General features: G+C 64.1%; 1 protein-coding gene across 1 annotated transcript in view; it reads left to right on the plus strand.

The window, feature by feature from the left end:
* The first annotated feature begins 26 nt into the window (after positions 1-26).
* The window catches only part of HMCN2 (hemicentin 2), a 40,236-nt gene continuing 21,739 nt past the window's right edge, over positions 27-18,523 (plus strand). Inside the window, 26 exon segments of the mRNA XM_083808008.1 lie at positions 27-1,982; positions 2,805-2,875; positions 3,328-3,486; positions 3,707-3,829; positions 4,193-4,364; positions 4,548-4,654; positions 4,858-4,978; positions 5,064-5,327; positions 5,488-5,632; positions 5,909-6,030; positions 6,113-6,385; positions 6,489-6,630; positions 6,937-7,064; positions 7,278-7,664; positions 8,193-8,366; positions 8,469-8,564; positions 9,015-9,139; positions 9,392-9,536; positions 10,241-10,353; positions 10,677-10,833; positions 11,038-11,203; positions 12,302-12,429; positions 16,370-16,478; positions 16,819-16,988; positions 17,944-18,039; positions 18,142-18,318. Coding sequence (XP_083664134.1) covers positions 1,748-1,982; positions 2,805-2,875; positions 3,328-3,486; positions 3,707-3,829; positions 4,193-4,364; positions 4,548-4,654; positions 4,858-4,978; positions 5,064-5,327; positions 5,488-5,632; positions 5,909-6,030; positions 6,113-6,385; positions 6,489-6,630; positions 6,937-7,064; positions 7,278-7,664; positions 8,193-8,366; positions 8,469-8,564; positions 9,015-9,139; positions 9,392-9,536; positions 10,241-10,353; positions 10,677-10,833; positions 11,038-11,203; positions 12,302-12,429; positions 16,370-16,478; positions 16,819-16,988; positions 17,944-18,039; positions 18,142-18,318 — 4,105 coding nt within the window. The 5' untranslated portion in view covers positions 27-1,747.

Raw genomic sequence — 18,523 nt, forward strand, 5'->3', positions numbered from 1 at the left:
GGCTGGGGGTGCCACCTTTGGGTGCTGGGTGCCTTGAACAGGGGCTGTAAGGGACACCAGCAGACGGTGGGGATGTGGACACCCTAACCACACGCTTCCTCGGCTGGGACAACTGGTCGTGTCTCAGCTCCATGCCTGAGCCACGCTCACCCCAAAACACTGCTCCTCCCTTCGCCCACATCCCTTTTTTTTCCCCCTTTTACGCAGCAGACGCGTGCAGCCTGTCCCCACCTCCTCCGGCCCTGCTGCCAGCGCAACAGGCTGGGAGCCGCCGGGGTGCTTTTGGCAAGCAGCGGCCGCCGAGCAATTTGCTATTAATATCCCCTAATTGCGTCTCGCAGCCCGTAATTACGCGCCCTCGGCAGCCCCCTCCCCATGGCTGGGCGCGCGGAGGGGCTGGCGGCACGGGTGAGGCTTTCGGGGTGGCTCTGTGCTGCCGAGCCTGCTGGAAAGGAGCACCGCAAGGCCCTGCCAGCACGTCCTCGTTTGGGCGAGCTCCTAACGAGGGGGGCTAATTATTGCCGGGGAGGCCAGAGGAGGTCTAAACCAGGAGGCTGGGTGTGCACGGGAGGTTTCGCTTGGAGGCGCATTGTATCCCGGTGCAGGGACAAAGCGTATATTTCTATCATAGACTCACAGAACCATAAAATATCCCGAGTTGGAAGGGACCCGTGAGGCTCATCGAGTCCAACTCCTCTGTATTTCTACATATAAATATATTTACAGCTGTGCCAGCAGAGGGCGAGGAGGGGGGCAGGCTCCAAAGGATGCATTTTGGGTGCGGTTACCCAGAGGCTGCTCCCTGCTTTGCTGTGCCTGCTGAGGGTGGGAGCACCCCTCAGCGAGGAAGGGGTTAAAGCCCAGTTTCACACAGGTGCTGCAGGGACTGGGAGCACTGGGAGCATCTAGCGGGGATGAATGAGGCGATGGGGAGGAGCTGATGGGGGTTTGGGCATCAGCAGCTGTGGATGGAGGCAGTCCCCATCCCCTGCTGGGGCAGGATGAGGGGTCCTCAGCCCGGGGCAGGATCTGGCCCCCGATGCTCAGCCTCACCTGGAGCCCGTCCTCACCCCCAGCCTCTCCTGGTCCCACTGGGGGGGCGTTGAGCAAGAGCAGAGCCGGGGGGGGGAGCTCAGCGCATCCAGGCCTGGGCTCTGCTCCCAGCCCTCCGCCTGCTGGGGGGGGGTCTCTGCCCCCAACCCCTCTCCCACCCCAACCCCGAACCCTTCAGCCCACGCAGGTGCTGGGAAGTCAGAGCTGAGGAGGGTCCCTGGTGTCCTGGGGGGGTTCCCTTTCTCAGGGCCCCCCCTGCAGCTGGGTCCCCCCCTCCCCGTGCCTTTGGCAGGGTTTCCCCGCCGGCGCTCAGCTGCGAGCCCCCGCGTCCTCCCCTCACCTCCCCCGGCGGCACCCGGGGGGGGAGGCAGGGCTGGGGGGGCCGGGCGCTGTGTCAGCCCACTGTGGGCTGCGGGACCTCCTTTCCAGCCCCCCCCCCGGCCTCCCCAGCACGCCGCTGGCTCACAAAACCCTTTTTTTTTTTCCCTCCCTCCATCCCTCCCAGCAGCTGAGCGCTGGAGCAGGGCTGCAGCTGCGGGTGGCTGCGTATCCCCTCTCTGTTCCTGCTGTGCGCAGCCCCTCGCACCCCCCTGTCCCCCCCCACCCCGGTTTGGGGACAGTGCACCGGGGGGACAGGGACGGAGCAGGGCGAGGACAAAGCTGGGGGCTCCGGCACCCCAAGTTCTCCCCCGTGATGCCACCCCACGGAGGGGTGTTTGTGGGTCTCTGGCTGCTGCTGGCCCCCGGTGTCACCGGGTCCCCGCCTGGCGCAGGGGGGGCCACGCTGGCCTTCGTCTTCGACACCACCGGCTCCATGTACGACGACCTGGTGCAGGTGACGGACGGGGCGTCGCGCATCCTGGAGCGCACGCTCAGCAGGGGCACGAAGCTCATCAGGAATTACGTCCTGGTGCCCTTCCACGACCCAGGTAGGGCTGTGCTGGGCAGGGGGACGGGGCTGAGGGGACGGGGTTTGGGGCTGGGTGAGTTTGGGGCTGTGCTGGCGCACCGAGCATGAGGGGGGGGGGGGAGCGGAGCTGATCCCCTGCCAGCCCCCAGGTGCCCCAGGCTCCGGCTGGTGGCTGGGATCAACATGCTTGGATGGGGCTGGCTGACCCAAAATCTCTCCGAGGAGCACCCCGAGTGCGTGCCCTGTCCCTTCTCCCCTTTTTAACACCCCCCGATGACTGCGGTGGGGATGGTGCATGGGGTGGCTGGCGGGCACAGTCCCCATGCTGCCCTGCCGGTGCGGGGCAGGCTGTTTCTCCCTGTATTAATCCATTAATTAATGGTGATGCTGGCACCTGCTTGTGCCACACGGGTGACTTTTTGCTCCCAACCCATTCCCGTCCCCCTGGTGCAGCCCTTGGGAGGCATTGCTGCACAAGTCCGCGACGTGCTTTCGGGCTGCCTCGGTAAAAGCACCGCTCGCCAAGAGGCGTTGGTAATTCCCCCAGTGCCGGAATAGTTCCCTTCCACCCCAGCCCTCACCTTGGGACCTCGGTGCACGCCTATAATTAGCGGCTGCTCTTCAAAAGAGCCCAGACCACCCATAAAGAGAGCGGGAACGGGGCTTTATTTTCAGCAGAAATGCTGAATTTCAATGAAAACGGCTGGAGTGGGGCGGTGAGGGAGGCAGGGCTGGTAGGTGGGGGTCAGAAGCCGCTTGCTGGTGGTCTCCCCGAGGCCCAGGTTCGTGTCCCGTGCCTTGGCTGGGGCCGGGGGCTGACACGGGACCTCCGTGTTCGCAGAGGTGGGCCCCGCGACCCTCACCACGGACCCCCGCCTCTTCCAGCAGCGCCTGCAGCAGCTCCAAGTCCAGGTACACCACCTAGGCAACGATTTCTTTTAGAAAATGGTTTCTTTAAAACCATTTCAGCTGCGTCCTGCCGGCTGGAGTGCTCTCTGGGAGCTTATTGCGCTTTACCCATCCCCGTTCCTGCCCTGCAATGCTCGATCCCACCGTGCTCCCCGCCGGATGCAGCTGTGTGTTCGCGGGCAGTGTTTGTGTGCTGGCCGCGGTGCAAAGCCCCGGCTGCACGTCGTTCCCCAGCCCTTCAGGGCACAAAGCCCTGTGGAAGCAGGAGCCGGCCCTCGCCGTGTCCCTGAGCCCCCTTGCCTGGGGTGGCCGCTGGAGGTGGTGGGCTGGGGCGGGCACAGGGGTGTGTGTACAGGTGGATTCACGGGGTTGCACTGGGCCGGAGTTGCTGTGGGGTGGGGAGTGGGGACCCCCATCCCTGGCCCTGCCCGTGTCACGTCCCCGCTGTGCCGCAGGGCGGGGGGGACTGCCCGGAGATGAGCGTGGCAGCCATCAGGCTGGCCGCCGAGGTCTCGCACCCCGGCTCCTTCATCTACGTCTTCACGGACGCTCGGGCCAAGGACTACGAGCAGCAGGAGGAGCTGCTGCGGCTGCTGCAGCACAAGCAGTCCCAGGTGAGGCCGTGTCCCCTCGAGACGTGGCTCGGGCAGGCGCTGTCACAGCACGACGGTGGCTCCAGGCCACGAAAAACCGCCCCGTCACCCATTAACACGGGGATACGGCATCCCCGGGGGGCTGCAGCCTGAGCTGGCTCAGTGAGCAGGGGGCTGGATGTGTCCCCCCCGGGGTGTGCAGTCCCCTGTGTGACACTGCAGGGGACCCTCACTCTGGCAGGTGGTGTTCGTGCTGACGGGGGACTGCGGGGACAGGAGCCACCCCGGGTACCGTGTGTACGAGCGCGTCGCGGCCACCAGCTCCGGGCAGGTCTTCCACCTGGACAAGCAGCAGGTGAAGGAGGTGAGCGAGGACGGGGTGGCTGCGGCATGGGTGCTCCGACCCAGTTTGTGTATTTCCCTTGGGTCAATCCTCGTGCCCAAGGCACCTCCAGGTTGCTCTGGGAGCCCTGCGTTAGCCTTGAACCAAGCAAAATGTGGTTTTGTTCCCGTGGGTGAACTGGAGGACGTGTCTGCTCCCCGGGGTGGAGCAGGAGACACCTGGCAATTGCAATTACAAAAATTGCTCAGTTCCCCTGGCATCGGGAGGTGTGTGCCTGAGGTTTTGTGCCCCTGCAGTACAGCCCTGCTTCTGAAACAGCCCTGAAATGGCGATGCCATACGGCGAGGGGGAGATCCAGGTTAATCCTCCCCCGCCTGCCCCCAGGTACTGAAGTGGGTGGAAGAGGCCATCCAGGCCTCCAAAGTCCACCTGCTGTCTGCGGACCACGAGGACGGCAGGGAGCACACGTGGCCCGTCCCTTTCGACCCCAGCCTGAAGGAGGTCACTGTCTCCCTGAGCGGCCCGGCCCCGCAGATCGAGGTCCGGGACCCGGCAGGTGGGTGCCCCGGGGAGCAGCAGGTCGAGGGTGGGGAGATGCTTTGGGGAGCATTTGGCGGATCCCCGTGGGTCCCCCTTTTGCTCCAGCAGTGAGAAGTGTGTGGTGGAGGGCTCCTGGCCGGCTGCAGGGGCTGGGGAAGCACCTGGGGTGCCCATCCCAGAGCTTTGCTTCTCCTTGCAGGGAAGCTCCTTGAGAAAGGCCACGACCTGAAGGAGCTGCTCAGCATCCCCGACTCGGCCGTGGTGGTGGCGGTGCAGCCCCACGAGCCAGGGATGTGGCAGGTCAAGGTAGGCTGGTGCCAGGTCCCCTATGTTGTCCCCTCCGGCTGGGACACCCCAATAAAAGGAGCTCACAGAGCCCCTGCCCCTCTCCTGTGCTCGGGGCTCTCCTGATGGGCACTGAGCTGTCTGAGCGGGTGGAAGGGGCTGGCTGCTGCCCTTCTCCTTCCCCTTCTCCTGCCCTCAGTAAGTGCCTCTTGCTCTGCTCACAGACCCAGAGCAGCGGCCGCCACTCGGTGAGGATCACGGGCGTCAGCAGCATCAACTTCCAAGCCGGCTTCTCCGCCCAGCCGGACCCCGACGGCATCCGGCCCGGGGAGCGGCCACTGCAAGGTGAGGCAGGTGCTTGCCACGATGTGGCCACTGAGTCCATGACTCCTGCAGCTGGGAACACGGCTGGGTTTTGCTTTTCTCCCAGGCCTGCCCATCTCCGTGATGGTGAACTGCAGCGGCCTGGAGCCGCCAGGACGTCTGCAGGAGATCGAGCTCTTCAACAGCTCCGGCCATGCCCTCCTCTCGCTGCCCCTGCGGCCCCTCTCCAACGCCTCCTCGGGGCAGCCCTGGGTGGGCTCGCCCCTCCGTGCCCCCCCTGGGGACTTTCTGCTGAAGGTGAAGGGTGAGGATGCCCAGGGCCACCCCTTGCAGCGCCTCTCCAGTGTCACCTACACCAGCGTGGTCCCTGGTGAGCCGTCCCTGCTCTGCGCTGCTTCCCCAGGGGGCTCAAAGGTTCCTTCCAGCACCCCTCTGCTTTGGTTTCTGCCCGGGTATTTTTAATCTGGCTTTCCTGCTGGCTCCCAAGGAGTGTTACGTGTTTGTGTGTGTGTGTCCCCAACTGCTTCCAGGCCTGCCCCAGGTGAACATCTCCGGCAGGATCCAGGCTTACCGCCGCGAGCCGCAGCGGATCTCCTGCTCGGCGCACAGCGAGCTGCCCTTCCGCCTGCAGCTCAGCCGGGCTGGGGCCAGGCTCGGGGAGGAGAAGCAATTCAGGTCGGTCTCCAGTTTGGCCCAGTTTGCTCCGTGCTGGACTCACACAGAGGCAGCACAACCCCCCAGATGTTGCTGGTGGGTGGATGCTGTGTGCCACCCTCGGCTCCCAGTCTGCGAGCATCCCGAGGGGGTAGCAGAGAATCCCAAGGGATGTGGCCGTGTGATGCCGAGCTCTGATGGGAGAAATCCCAAGGGATTTGGAGCAGCTGGCAGCATGGCATTCCCAGCCCCAGTGCCTGGAATGGGGCTGATCCCGTGGTTTCTCTCTTTTCACAGAGGTTCAGGGAACAGCAGCTGGCTGATCCCCGTGGTGTCCAAAAGTGACGAAGGGTTCTATGAGTGCACGGCCACGAGCAAGGTTGGGGTGACGCGGGCTCGTGCCTACGTCTCCGTCTCAGGTGCGTGCTGCTCCTGCCGAGCTCTGGTGCCCGGGGGTCCCCAGGTGCAGGCTCCTTCCAGCCCAGCACGCTGCCTTTGCAGAGCCACCACCGCGTCTCCTGGCTCCGGGCAACGTCACGGCTTCGCCGGGCCAAGACGTGGTGCTGTCCTGCCCCGTGCTGAGCGCTGTGCCCTACAACCTGACGTGGAGCTGGGACGGGAGGGTGGCCCTGCAGGGGGGCGGCAGGGCCAGGCTGCTGCAGAACGACTCGCTGGAGATCAGCCGCGTGCAGCCGGGGGATGCGGGCCCCTACGAGTGCATCGCCCGCAGTGCCCACGGCACCGCCACCACCTCCGTCTGGCTCTTCATCCAGGGTAGGCTCTGCCCCACACAGGGGGGATTTTGTCACCCCAGGAGCAGGTGATGCCGTGGGGTGATGTGCTGGTTGTGGTCCCCTTCTGCCCTCTCCCCATGCAGAGGCGCCGTGGGTGGAGGTCGACGCAAGCCCCCAGCGCTTCAGCAGGGGCCAGGAGCTGCGGCTGAACTGCACGGCCGGGGGCTATCCCCCGCCACACATCACCTGGAAGCTCTGGGGCTGGGTGCTGGAGCAGGACCAGAGGTGACTGCAGGGACCGGGGTGCCTTCATCCTGCATCCCACTGGGGCTGGTGCTCCCCTCGTGGGGCTGCATGGGCTGAGAGAGGGGCTGGGGGTTGCTGATAGCTCTGGGGAGAGGAAAGCGTTGAGGCATCCCCTGCCCACGCACCTGGGGTGGCTGGCATATTGCTGCCCCTAATTTCATGTACGTATTTCGAAGCCATCCTGCCTTATCCAGGCACAGCCAGGCCCCGTCACTCATTTCACAATATTTCTCATCAGCTCCGTTTTTCAGGGCTCGACTTCCCCTCTTTTCCCACCCCATGCAGGGTTTTCACGGACTCTCAGGGCACCCTGCACATCAGGGCTGCGGTCCCGGAGGACACGGGGAACTACAGCTGCTCTGCCAACAACCTGCTGGGGCAGGACGAGCAAGCCATCAGCCTGGAGTACATCGGTACCGGCACCCCAGGAGGGGGATCCCAGCTGTGCACGAGGGTTTTTCTTTCCTGCAGTGCTGGGAACTTCTTGTGCAAGCTGTGGGCAGGGCTGTCCAAAAGGAGGGTGGCGGTGGTGGGGCTCTGGGGTCTCCATGGCCCCCTTGGGGTGAATTGAGGCACAAAGAGCACTGCGGGGATAATCTGCAGCTGTTTCTCTCCCTGTGGCACAGAGCCTCCTGCCATCCTGGCCGTGACACCGAGCGTGAAGGCACTGGTGGGAGAAGACGTGACCCTGGAGTGCTGGGTCTCGGGGGTGCCCCCTCCCCAGATCGCGTGGCACAAAGGTGAAGCAGAGCTGGGATGCTCGCAGGCAGCGAGCCCCATCCCTGCACTGGGATCCCCTGCCTGCCCCCGGGGACGTCACACAGGGGGTCCCTGGGGTGCTAATGGGGGACGTCTTGGGGCAGGTGAGCAGGAGGTGGCAGCGTTCCCGGCAGGCAGCCAGCGCGGCGTGCTGCGGCTGCAGGCAGTGCGGGAGGAGGACGGGGGGCCGTACACGTGCCAGGCTCACGGCGAGGCCGGCGACGCTTTTGCCAGCACGGTGCTGGATGTGGGCTGTGAGTGTCCGGGGCTTTGGGGCTGGGAGGAGGGAAATGGCTTGGGACGTGGGCAGAGACCCCTGTGGGTGCTGTCGCGTGGGGCAAGGCTGGGGTACAGGGTGCGACCTGTGGGATTAGGTGGAGGTTAATCCTTTGTTTGAAAAGCCAGACACCCCACATGGTGCTCAGGGCTTCCCACTGAAGGGTGAAGGGCTGGAATAGCTTGGAAAGGAGGAAGAGTAGGGTGGGGGTCTCATTGGGGCAGTAAGGCTTGAATCTGTTAATGGTAGAAAAGCACAAGAGAGTTTTGCTCAGCAAGAGGGGTGCGGAGTGCTACTGAAGGTCAAAGCTGGGGGGTGCAATAAAAAAAAACAAATACTTTGAGTCATGCTCGTAACCCTTCAAGGCACCTGGCTCGTGCGTTTTGCAGCCCTGCCTCTCCTCGGGGCTCAGCTCTGCACAGCCCCAGGCACTGGGAAGCCGGGGTGCTGTAGCAGGGGGGGTGGCAGCCCTGCCCAAGCCCCTTCCCACTGCTCTCTCCTGCAGCTGCCCCGCACTTCCCCGAGCCCCTGGGGGACCTGGAGGTTGAGATTGGGGAGAGCGTGACCCTGCCCTGCCACGCCGAGGGCTCTCCGCCACTGCGGGTGGCTTGGTCCCGGCAGGATGGGAAGCCTGTGGTGCACCAGCAGGGGCTGCCTGGGGCCGAGCTCCTCATCCATGGTGAGCACTGAGTGTGTGCCGGGTGACGGAGAGGGTGCGCGGGCATCCTGCCTGGGTGCGCGCTCACGCAGCACCTCTGTGTGCTCCCCCTCTGTGCTCCAGGTGCCTCTCTGGATGACCAAGCCGTCTATGTCTGTGAAGCCCAGAATGATTTTGGGAAAATCCGAGCGGAGGTCAAGCTCAAGGTCACCGGGCAAGGTTTGATTTTCTGTGGCTTTGTTGGCGCATGGGTCCCTGTGAAGCTCAAGGCACAGCCAAAACCCATGGTGCTGGGGGTGCAGAGCCATGCACGGAGCCATCCCTCCCCAGCATGGGTTCAGAAATGCCCACCCACTTCAGCCTAAAAGCACTGGTGTGCACTCAGACCCATAAACAGTGAAATGAATGTAACGCACGTAATGCAGAAAATCAAAAAAATCACCATGCTGGGAGGCTTGGGAGGGGGGAGTAAAGACCCCGTGCCATGGGGAGCCTGAGTCAGCTGCACATTCCTGTCGTGTGCTCTTCTGCCCGTCCCCAGCAAGGTTTGGCTGATGTTTGGGTGACCAGGGTGGCTAATTTTTAAAGCAGGAGATTCATTCTCCCACATGTTCCTCGCTAATTTATCTCCAATAAATATCACTTTTCCCGTTCCCCTCTCTCCCGCAGCACCAGAAATAGCTCTGGCACCCGCCGTGGTCCGTGTGCTGGCAGGGCAGCCCGTGTGGCTGCCGTGCGTGATCCTGGCCGGGCGGCCGCTGCCTGCCCGCCTCTGGCTGAAGGACGGGCAGCCGGTGAGGGTCGTGGGGGCAGGGTGGGGTTCGTGGGGTCAGTGGGGGCTTCATGGGAATGGGGGCTTCGTGGTGGCACATCCATGCTCAGAGCTGCCGGTGGAAGATGTTGGGGGAGTGTTTGGGTTGGGAGGGCGCATCATCAGGGTGTTCGTACTACCCAAGGATGGGATTTTGGGTATGACCCAAAGGCAGCGTGACAAGGTGATGTTTGCTCCCCGATCCCTTCCACTTTCCTGTCTCTGCCCTGCCCAGGTAGCCCCGAGCGGCCGCTTCTCCGCCCAGGCTGACGGCAGCCTGCACGTGGGCCAGGCGTCGCGGGGGGACGCGGGGACCTACACCTGCGTGGCCACCAACGCCCTCGGCTCGCACCGGCAGGATGTGGCCCTGGTGGTCCACGGTGAGAGGCCGGGTGTCCCCGCGTGGTGGCCGGGGTGGGTGCTGTCCCCTGGCCTCTGCTGCCAGCTGTGCGCAACCTCAGCGGGAAGGAGCTGTGGATTTCTGGCTCAAGGGAGGCTTTTCCACTGGTCTGGAAGAGAAGCTCCAGTGTGTCAGGGCAGGAAAACTCTGAAGCCAGATCTGCAAATAAGGAACGGTCCCCAGGGCTGCGCGGTGCGGCTACAAAGCAGGCTCGGAAAACATCTGGTGGCTCTGCGAGTGCTAGCCAGCCAGGACACATGAAACTCGACCCTGGACATGTGCGATGAAGTGCTCTGTCCTGCCTGCCGGGCTGCTGACCCGTGCTGGCAGAGCCCCGTGCCCAGCCGGGACACATGAGGGGTGCTCGGGGCTGGTCCCCAGCTGGGGTCGGGTGCCAAACGTGTTGGGTACGAGAGTGGGGGCTTCACCAGGAGCTGTCACCTGCAGCAGGGTGAGGTTTCTGCTCCCATTTAGGCAAGGCCAGCCTGGGAGGCTGAGCTTTTGGCAAAGCACATCAGGGAGATGCAGCCCCTAAAGGCAGCAGTGACTGCACGGAGAGGGGGTGGTGCTGGAGGGGCTTGGGGACAGGACGGGTGTTTGCAGTGGGTGCTGGCAAGCCGTGAGTCAAAGCCCTGCTACCTGTGGCCACGTCCAGCAGGGTGAGGTGCTCATCTCTGTCCCCAGTTCCTCCCAGCATCGAGCCTGGTCCTGCCCTGGTCGCTGTCACCGAGGGAGTGGCCGTCACCCTGCGGTGCGATGCCGCCGGCGTGCCCACCCCCACTGTTACCTGGACCAAGGTAGAAGTGTCCCCAGCGGGTGGGGGCCTTGGGAGGGTGGCTCTGTGTGGGAGCAGGCTGGCGTCCTGCTGCCAGGGGCACCCTTGGGTGCTGGGTGGTGTGTGGAGAGGGCATCACCCACTGGTGTGCACTGGCTGCCTGGGTAGGTGGCACTGAATGACCCTGGAAGCTGGAAGCAGCAAGGCAGCTTCCTCTGATGGGCCAAGAGCCTTTTATTATTAATATTATTTATTTATTTATTTGTTTATTTATTTTTTTGCCCTTGGCCTCCTCAGCTCATGGGAAAGTCTCTGCCCTCTTCCTCCCTTCTCTCTCCTCTGCAGGGCACGGAGCCCGTCTCACCAAGCCCACGCTACCACCTCAACCCCAACGGGACCCTCCTGATCCCGACACCCTCCCCGGGGGATGCCGGCACCTATTTCTGCACGGCCGCCAGTGTGGCAGGCTTCTCCAGCCGGCAGGTGCAGCTCTCCGTCAGCAGTGAGTGCTCAGCACCGGGACCAGCTCCCAGTAAACCCGCTCTGGAGGGCGGGCAGCCGCAGGCTGGGGGTGCTCCTGGTTTCCCTGACGGCTTTGGGCTGCCCGAGCCACGTGTAGGATGGGTTTTGGGTATGAAAAGAGCACTCAGGGTTGTGGGGTGCGTGGAGCGTTCCTGCACCAGCTTTGTTTTCTCTCTCCATCCAGCGAAGCCCAGGATCAGCGTGAACGGATCGCGGGGGATATCAGGCCCTGTGACCGTCCTGGCTGTGCATGGGCAGGAGACCACGTTGCCCTGTGAGGCACATGGCTCTCCCCATCCCCTGGTGGCATGGAGCCGCGAGTCCCGGCCGCTGCCTCTCTCCTCCGCAAGGTACCGGGTCTGCCTGCTCCCTGGGGAGCACTGCCGGGGTTATTGAGGGTCGGATCCTGCACTGGTGCTGTGAGCGGTCCTTGCTCCTCAAAGATTGCTCGCGGTGGCTGCTGGCCAGGGCAGCCGCTCTCCCACCACCCCCTCGCTCCCCTTCATGCTGGGTTCTGCTCCCAGTTTCGCAGCTGGCCTGAATTTGTCGACTGGACCGAAGTGAGCGGCTGGCTTGCAGCTCTGTGGCTCGGGCCCGTATCTGCTCAGCCTCACTTCAGCAGACAGCTACGTGCTGACATTTGCAGCGCAGGATCTCCCTCTCAGCACGTTGCTGCTCCCCGGGGACGGGGCAGCGGGGATGCTGAAGCACGCAGACGGGATGGGGAGGGAGGCAGCGATGTCCCCGTGGGGCTGGTGGCAGTGATGGGACCACCAAAGCCATGTGGTGGGAGAAGATAACTGGAAAGTTCCTGGGTGTGTTTGATTATTGAGCGTCTTGGTCTTCCCTGATGGAAGCAAGGCCTGCTTAGCACGTTGGCACCATGCTGGAAGGGGTGTCACACATTGTGGACCCCAACCTCAGTTCGTCGCTTCCTCCCTTGCACCTGAGGATTGCTGTGGCTGGGGGAAGGCAGCCTGGTTTCACGCTTCTCGAGGGACCGTGTTGCGTTGTCATTCTTGATCCGATTTCCTATGGCTGCTCCCTGTGGCCCTGCGCTGCTCCCCATGGCCGAGTGATTTATGGGGCGGGATGGGCGGCCGTGGGCTGCGATGATGTTATGTCTGCAGAGCGCAGATGGTGCTGGGCGCGAGAGCACGGCCAGCTCCAGCTGCAGGGGCCGAGCTCCACGGGGAGCCCCGGCACCTTCAGCGGTGACCTTGTCCCCCACGCTGGTGGCTCAAGCTGCAGCCTTGCACGGGTGCAGAGCAAAGGGTTTTTTTTTTTTCCCCCTATGCACAGATTTACAGGGCTTCTTGTGGCCCTGGGGACCTTCCTGTGGCTGCCTTGTGGAGCTGTCAGCCCCTAGCTCCTGCCCGGGGTGAAGCCAGATAAAGGGCAGCACGGCTGTTCCTTCCAGCCAGCTTCTCTGTTCCCTCTGCACCAAGGTACAGCGTCCTCCCCTCGGGGTCACTACGTCTGGCCGAGCCCCAGGAGGCAGACAGCGGCCTCTACACCTGCACGGCCACAAACGCCGTGGGGAACGCCTCGGTGCGCTACAGCCTGCGAGTCCAAGGTACGTCCTGCCGAGCCCGTGGCACGTGGCATGCCTCTGCATCACCGTGGGGAGCCGTGAGTTGTAAACACAGCTCTGTGCCATCCCTCAATGCCACGTTTTGCTCTTATCTCTCTGTCCCAGTCCCGCCGCGAATCCAGCGTGGCCCTGAGGTGCTGCGGGCACTGGTGGGAGAGCGGCTGGAGCTGCCGTGCATGGCCCACGGGGACCCCGTCCCCAGTCTGAGCTGGTCCAAAGACGGCCGCCCGCTGCAGGAGGGCGAGTGGGGAGCCCTGGGGGGGCCCCGTGGGGCTGTGATCATCGGGGCCGTGCAGCTCTCCGACGCAGGACGCTACCGCTGCATCGCCAGCAGCAGCGTGGGGCAGGACGCCGTGGAGGTGGTTGTGCAAGTGCTGGGTGAGTGCTGGGAGCCCCTGCTGGGACCACAGGATGGGGTGGGGAGGGCTGGGCTGGGTGTCTGCTAACCCAGCATTGGGGTCGTTTCACCCTCCAGAGCCTCCATACCTGGAGGATGGCGCAGAGGTCCTGCTGGAGAAGGTTCTCCACGAGAACGTCACCATACCCTGTCCGGTCAAGGGTAAGGGCTCCGCGCAAGCAGGCGTTCACCCAGGGGCTGGGTGCCCTGGCTTGGCTGGCTTTGGGACTCTCCACTTAACCCGTCCTTGCTCCTTCCTCACTCCTATGCCCCTGCCCTTCATTCTCTGGGCTCAGCCCAGATCCTGGCACCAGCCTCTTGGGTAGCACAAGGTGGGGATGGTGCAGGAGCTGTCGGGCAGCACGGATTTCCCCAGGCAGCCCGCACATTGCCTGGCACAGGTGGGACGTGAGGCACCCATCACCAATCTGAACGTGTGCCCATCGCCATGCACCCACGCAGGGACCCCCACGCCATCCATCCTCTGGTGGAAGGACGCAGTGGAGGTGCTGGATGCTGTGCCGGGTGCTGAGCTGCTGGATGGGGGCTCGCTCTTCATCCATGCCCTGCAGCCCAGCCACAGCGGGGACTACACCTGTCTGGCAGCCAACGACGTGGGCTCCGTCAGCAGCACGACCACGCTGGTGGTGCACGGTATGGCCAGAGGGAAGGGGGCTCCTGCCCCATGTGAGATGCTCCTTGGGAGGGTTCTGCTCCTTGTCCCCAAATGGGGGGAGCTGTGCGGGTTGCGGGGATGGGCAGCAGGGCAAAGCTGCTGCGTCGGGTCTGTGTGCTCTCTGGGAAGTGTTGTTGACCATGGCCTTGGGGCAGAGAAGCGAGGCAACCAGATGCCATCGTGTCTCGTCACCTCATCACGGCTCTCGCCTCCCCCCAGCCCCCCTGGAGATGATGGGCAGTGGCTGGGAGGACGTGTCGGTGGTGGCTGGCCAGCCCCTGGCGCTGCATTGCAACATCTCCGGCACCCCCGTCCCCTCCGTCACCTGGCACAAGGACGGGCAGCCGGTGAGCCCCTGGGAGAGGGGGTGATGGCGTTGTGCCCCATGGTAGGGGTGCTGCTGGCTCCCCCTGACACCCCCTTTCCTCCCTCTCTTCCCGCAGGTGGGTGAAGCTGGGGGTCCGCTCCTGCTCCGTAGGGGCCAGACGCTGCGCTTTGCCGCGGTCCGCAGCGAGGACACGGGCACCTACACCTGCAGAGCCCTGAGCAGGGCGGGAGAGGCGCACAGACACTTCGCCCTGCTCGTGCTGGGTGACTTGGCCCCCGTCCCTTGTACCCAGCAATGGTCACCCTGGGGTGGGCTGTGGTGGGCTGGGGGGGAGTCCCTTGCATCAAGCTGGCTGGGGGCAGAGCGGTCCCTTGGGCCACCTCCAGCATGCAATTTTGGGACCGCTGAGCTTGTTATCATCCCCTGCTGTATCAGCATGGGGACGTCAGGAGGGTGGCAAAACTGGGGTGCCCCTCGTACCCCTGGCTGTGTACCCTGCTCACACCTCCTCTGCCCCCAGTTCCCCCGAGCATGCCCGGGTCCCGGTGGCCTCACAACGTCTCCGTGCCGGAGGGCTCCGAGGTGCTGCTGGAGTGTCGGAGCGGGGGAGTGCCCCGGCCCCGGGTGCGCTGGCTGAAGGACGGGCAGTAAGTGACTGCGGGGGGGCTGGGGCCTGCTGGAAGGGTGAGGGTGGTGTTTCTGTCAAAGAGCCAGCAATAGGGTGCATGTAAGGGGGGAGCACGATGTGTTGGACGCAAAGCTGTCCCCTTCTCCAAAACTCTGGACCAAAAATATACTTTTGAAGGATGGGATAGGGGCCAAACATTCTCCAGCCCCTGCTTCCTCCTTGCTGGGAGAAAACCAGCAAGTTACCAGCATGGAAAACCCCTCCAAGAGCTGGTGCCATCGCTCCATGCCCTGGGCTCTGTCCCTTGCCCGTGCTTGGCTCCGAATCACCAATGCACCCTTCTGTCCCCCGAGGCCTCTCCCCGCGCTGGACCCTCACCTCCAGCTGCTGGAGGACGAGCAGGTGCTGAGGATCCCGGGCAGCCAGCCCCACCACCAGGGCACCTACCAGTGCCTGGCCACCAACCCTGCCGGCCAGCACAGCAAGGTCTTCCAGCTGCACGTGCACAGTGAGTCCTCGGCTGCCCTCCTCCCGATCCCCTTTCACCCCTCCTAAGCTCTCACCCATCCAGGCAGCCGACCTAGGGGGGGTGAGCATCTCCCCCACCTCCGTGCCCCTCTCTCCACCAGCTCCCCCTTCCATCCTGGGTGCCGAGGAGCTGGCGGAGGTGGTGGTGCTGCTGAACGGCTCCGGCCAGCTGCCCTGCGAGGCGCGGGGCTCCCCGGCCCCCAACATCGCCTGGTTCAGGGGCCGGCGCCCGCTCCCCTCGGGGACCAGGACCACCTACGTGAGGGGGGGCCGGGCGCTGCGGGTGAGCGCAGCGCAGGAGGCGGACGCGGGGCTGTACGTCTGCCGGGCCACCAACCCCGCGGGCACAGCGCACAGGACCGTGAGGCTCGAGGTTTATGGTAAGGCACCCGGTGCCATAACGCAGAGGAGGTTAGGAAGCATCCGTGGTTTGGGGGCTTTCCGAGAGGTCTCTTCCCCCATCTGTCTCCTCTCCAGCAGCTTTGGGTGGCTGCGTTCAGCTGTCAGAGCAATAAGCGTGTGAGTGTGCCATTTAGGGATGATCTCCAAATGGTTTGTGCACTGCATGGTGGCACGTCCAATGGGTTTTTGGAGCTTCTTTCCCCAGCACAAGCTCTGCCCTTGTCTGCTGTGGTTCACCTGCACCTTTGGGCTTCTGCTGAGCCAATTTCCATCTCCCTGTGGGCTGAGCTTTGCGGGATGTGTCCTGCTGTCCCCAGGGAAGTGACACAAGGGGAGCTGGCATGTGCTCTCCGTGGCCCTGCCACCAGCACAGCTGCGGTGCTCAACTCAGGCGCTCTGCACTCGCACCCCCCCATTTCTCTGTCCCTGCAGTGCCACCGACGATCTCCAGCGAGGGCCGCGTGGTGGAGGCAGCAGTGGGCCAGCCCGTGGAGCTGCTCTGCTCGGCCAGCGGCAACCCGCTGCCCACCCTGAGCTGGCAGAAGGACGGGCTGCCCCTGCCTGAGGGTGCCGGGGTGCTGCTCCTCGCAGGCGGCACGCTGCTCCGGGTCCAGCGGGTGTCGGAGAGCTCAGCGGGCTCCTACACCTGCCTGGCCAGCAGCCCCGCGGGCGAGAGCGCGGTGCGGCACACGCTGCTCGTGCAGGGTAAGGGGGCTGCGGGCTGCAGCCAAGCCTGGCGGGGTTGCAGCGGGGAGGAGGGATTTATGGCGGCAGGAAGGAGGTGGCTGGAAACTGCAGCTTTTCTGAGATAAGAGAAGCATGTGCGAAGGAAAATTTGGCCCCAAACAGCTGTGGGTTTTGGTATTCTGCTGGGGTCCTGTGCCCTCCGAGCTCTTGGCTGCTCCCATGCTAGGCTCCCAGGGTTGATCCCAGCCTGCTGTCCCCTTTTCCCCTTTTTCTCAGCTCCGCCCCAGCTGCTGATCGGTGATGGGGAAAGCCACATGACTGCTGTTGCCAACGACTCCCTGCGCATTCGCTGCCGTGCCAGCGGTGTCCCCATGCCCCGGATCCGGTGAGCACCACGGGGCAGGATGGGGGTCCTGCCCATGTCCCCCTGAGCTGCCTTAGGGGGCTGCACAGCTCCCTGGGGGCACCCCAGAGCCCGACATGCAAAGATGCAGCAGAGATCGGGATGGGGACTCCATCTGGGTAATGGGGACCCCTGGCTTGGGGTGTCCTTTAGGATGGGAGGCATCCATTCCTGTTCCTCATCCCTGGGATCCCGCTCTCCTCCATGATCTGATGACTTTGCAAGTGCCACGGGCGCAGCACCCCCTTGCTCCTGGTCAGAAACCAGGGTGGGTGGTGGTAGGACACCCCAAGAACCTGCCACTCCCCCCTGCTCCTCACAGGTGGCTGAAGGATGGGCGCCCACTGGGCACAGAGGATAGCGTAGTGGTGTCCGAGGATGGCGGGACCCTGCTGATCTCCCACGTGGGGCTTGCCCACCAAGGGCTCTACGTCTGCCAGGGCAGCAGCCGGGCCGGGGCGGCCCAGGTGCAGGTGTGGGTTTTGGTGCAAGGTGAGCACAGCGCTTGGGGGAGACCTGCTCTCTGTCCCATGCGTAAGGGAGGGCACGGATAGCAAAGAGTTCTCCCCCAACCTTGTTTCCCCTCTGACCAGCGCGCCCCTCGGTCAGCATCGCGGAGGGGGATGCCGTCACCGTGGCCCTTCGCCAGCCGGTGACGCTCCGGTGCCAGGCCACGGGCACGCCACCCCCACGGCTCATCTGGAGGAAGGACGGGGTCCCACTGCCAGCCACGAGCAGCCTCTTCCAGGTGGGGGGAATGATGGGGCCCAGGGGCCGTGCAGCAGCGTCGGGCAGGGCTGTGTGCCCCAGGGCTTCCCTATGGCAGTGTCTGGGCTGAAGCAGCGGTGCCATGGGGTGGCACTGACCCCGGCCAGGGCAGGTGGGAGTGATGGAGGGGTTTGTGTTCCCTGGAGCACACGGACACCAGGCTCCCGAGCAGGGTGAGGACACAGCAGCTCATGGGCATGGCTCCTGCTGGGGGTCTGCTGGGCAAACCCTGCTTTGCTGGACATTGCTGGAGGAGAAACCCAGCCCTGGGGCTGCAGGAGCTGGAGAGGAGAGGTCCAGTTTTGGAGAGAGAGGGTCCAGTTTGGGCTCACAAGTGACCAGAGCTAGTCAGGAACCTTCCCTCCTCCCTCTAGATCGAGAAGGCTGACCTGACCGATGAGGGTGTCTACACCTGTGTCGCAGCCAACCCCGCAGGGGAGGACAAGCAGGACGTGATGCTGAAGGTGCTGGGTGAGAAACCAGACAGGGAGCGGAGATCCCTTCCCTGGGTAGGATGAGTATCGCATCCCGGGGGAACAAATCTGTTTGGTGACTTGGAGGGCAGCAGCATCACTGTGCAGTGATGAGGTTCCCTCCCAGAACGGGGACTGGTGCACGCAGTGCAGCCGGTTTGGGTTTGGGCTGCGCAGAGCTGATGGCCGTGTGTGCTGGGTTGCAGTGCCTCCGAACATCGAGCCCAGTGAGGTGGACCTGGCTGTCCTGGAGAACAGCACGGTGTCCCTGGAGTGCCTGGCCACGGGGGTGCCAGCTCCCGGTGAGCCTGTCCCCACCCTCGAGCTTCCCTGGGGGTGTCCCTGGTGTGTGCCCCCATGCTGCCACCACGCTCCTTACATCTCATCTCCCTCCTTCCCTGCAGACATCTCCTGGTACAAGGGGAACGAGCAGCTCGTGACCAGCCCTGGCCGGATCCTGTCCAGGGATAGGAAACGCCTGGAGATCCCCCGTGCCCGTCTTCCTGATGCCGGCAGCTACCGCTGCGTGGCCTCCAATGCCGCCGGGGACACCGAGCTCGGGTACAGCCTGCGGGTGACTGGTGAGTCTGTGGCATTCAGGGGGAGGAGAGCAGCTGTGTGAGAGTGGGGTGCTCTCCCAGGGCCCCCCATGTGTGCATGGGGCTGGTGGGGCCATCCCAGCCCGTGGGGCGCGTCCCTGAGAGCTGGGTTTAGCAGAGACTTCTTTGTCTGTCCCATTTGCCATTACCCCAAATCCATCCCAGGTAATGTCCCCAAGGGCCATGG

This window comes from Anser anser (assembly GCF_964211835.1).
Source record: "Anser anser genome assembly, chromosome: 21".
Classification (NCBI taxonomy): Eukaryota; Metazoa; Chordata; class Aves; order Anseriformes; family Anatidae; genus Anser; species Anser anser.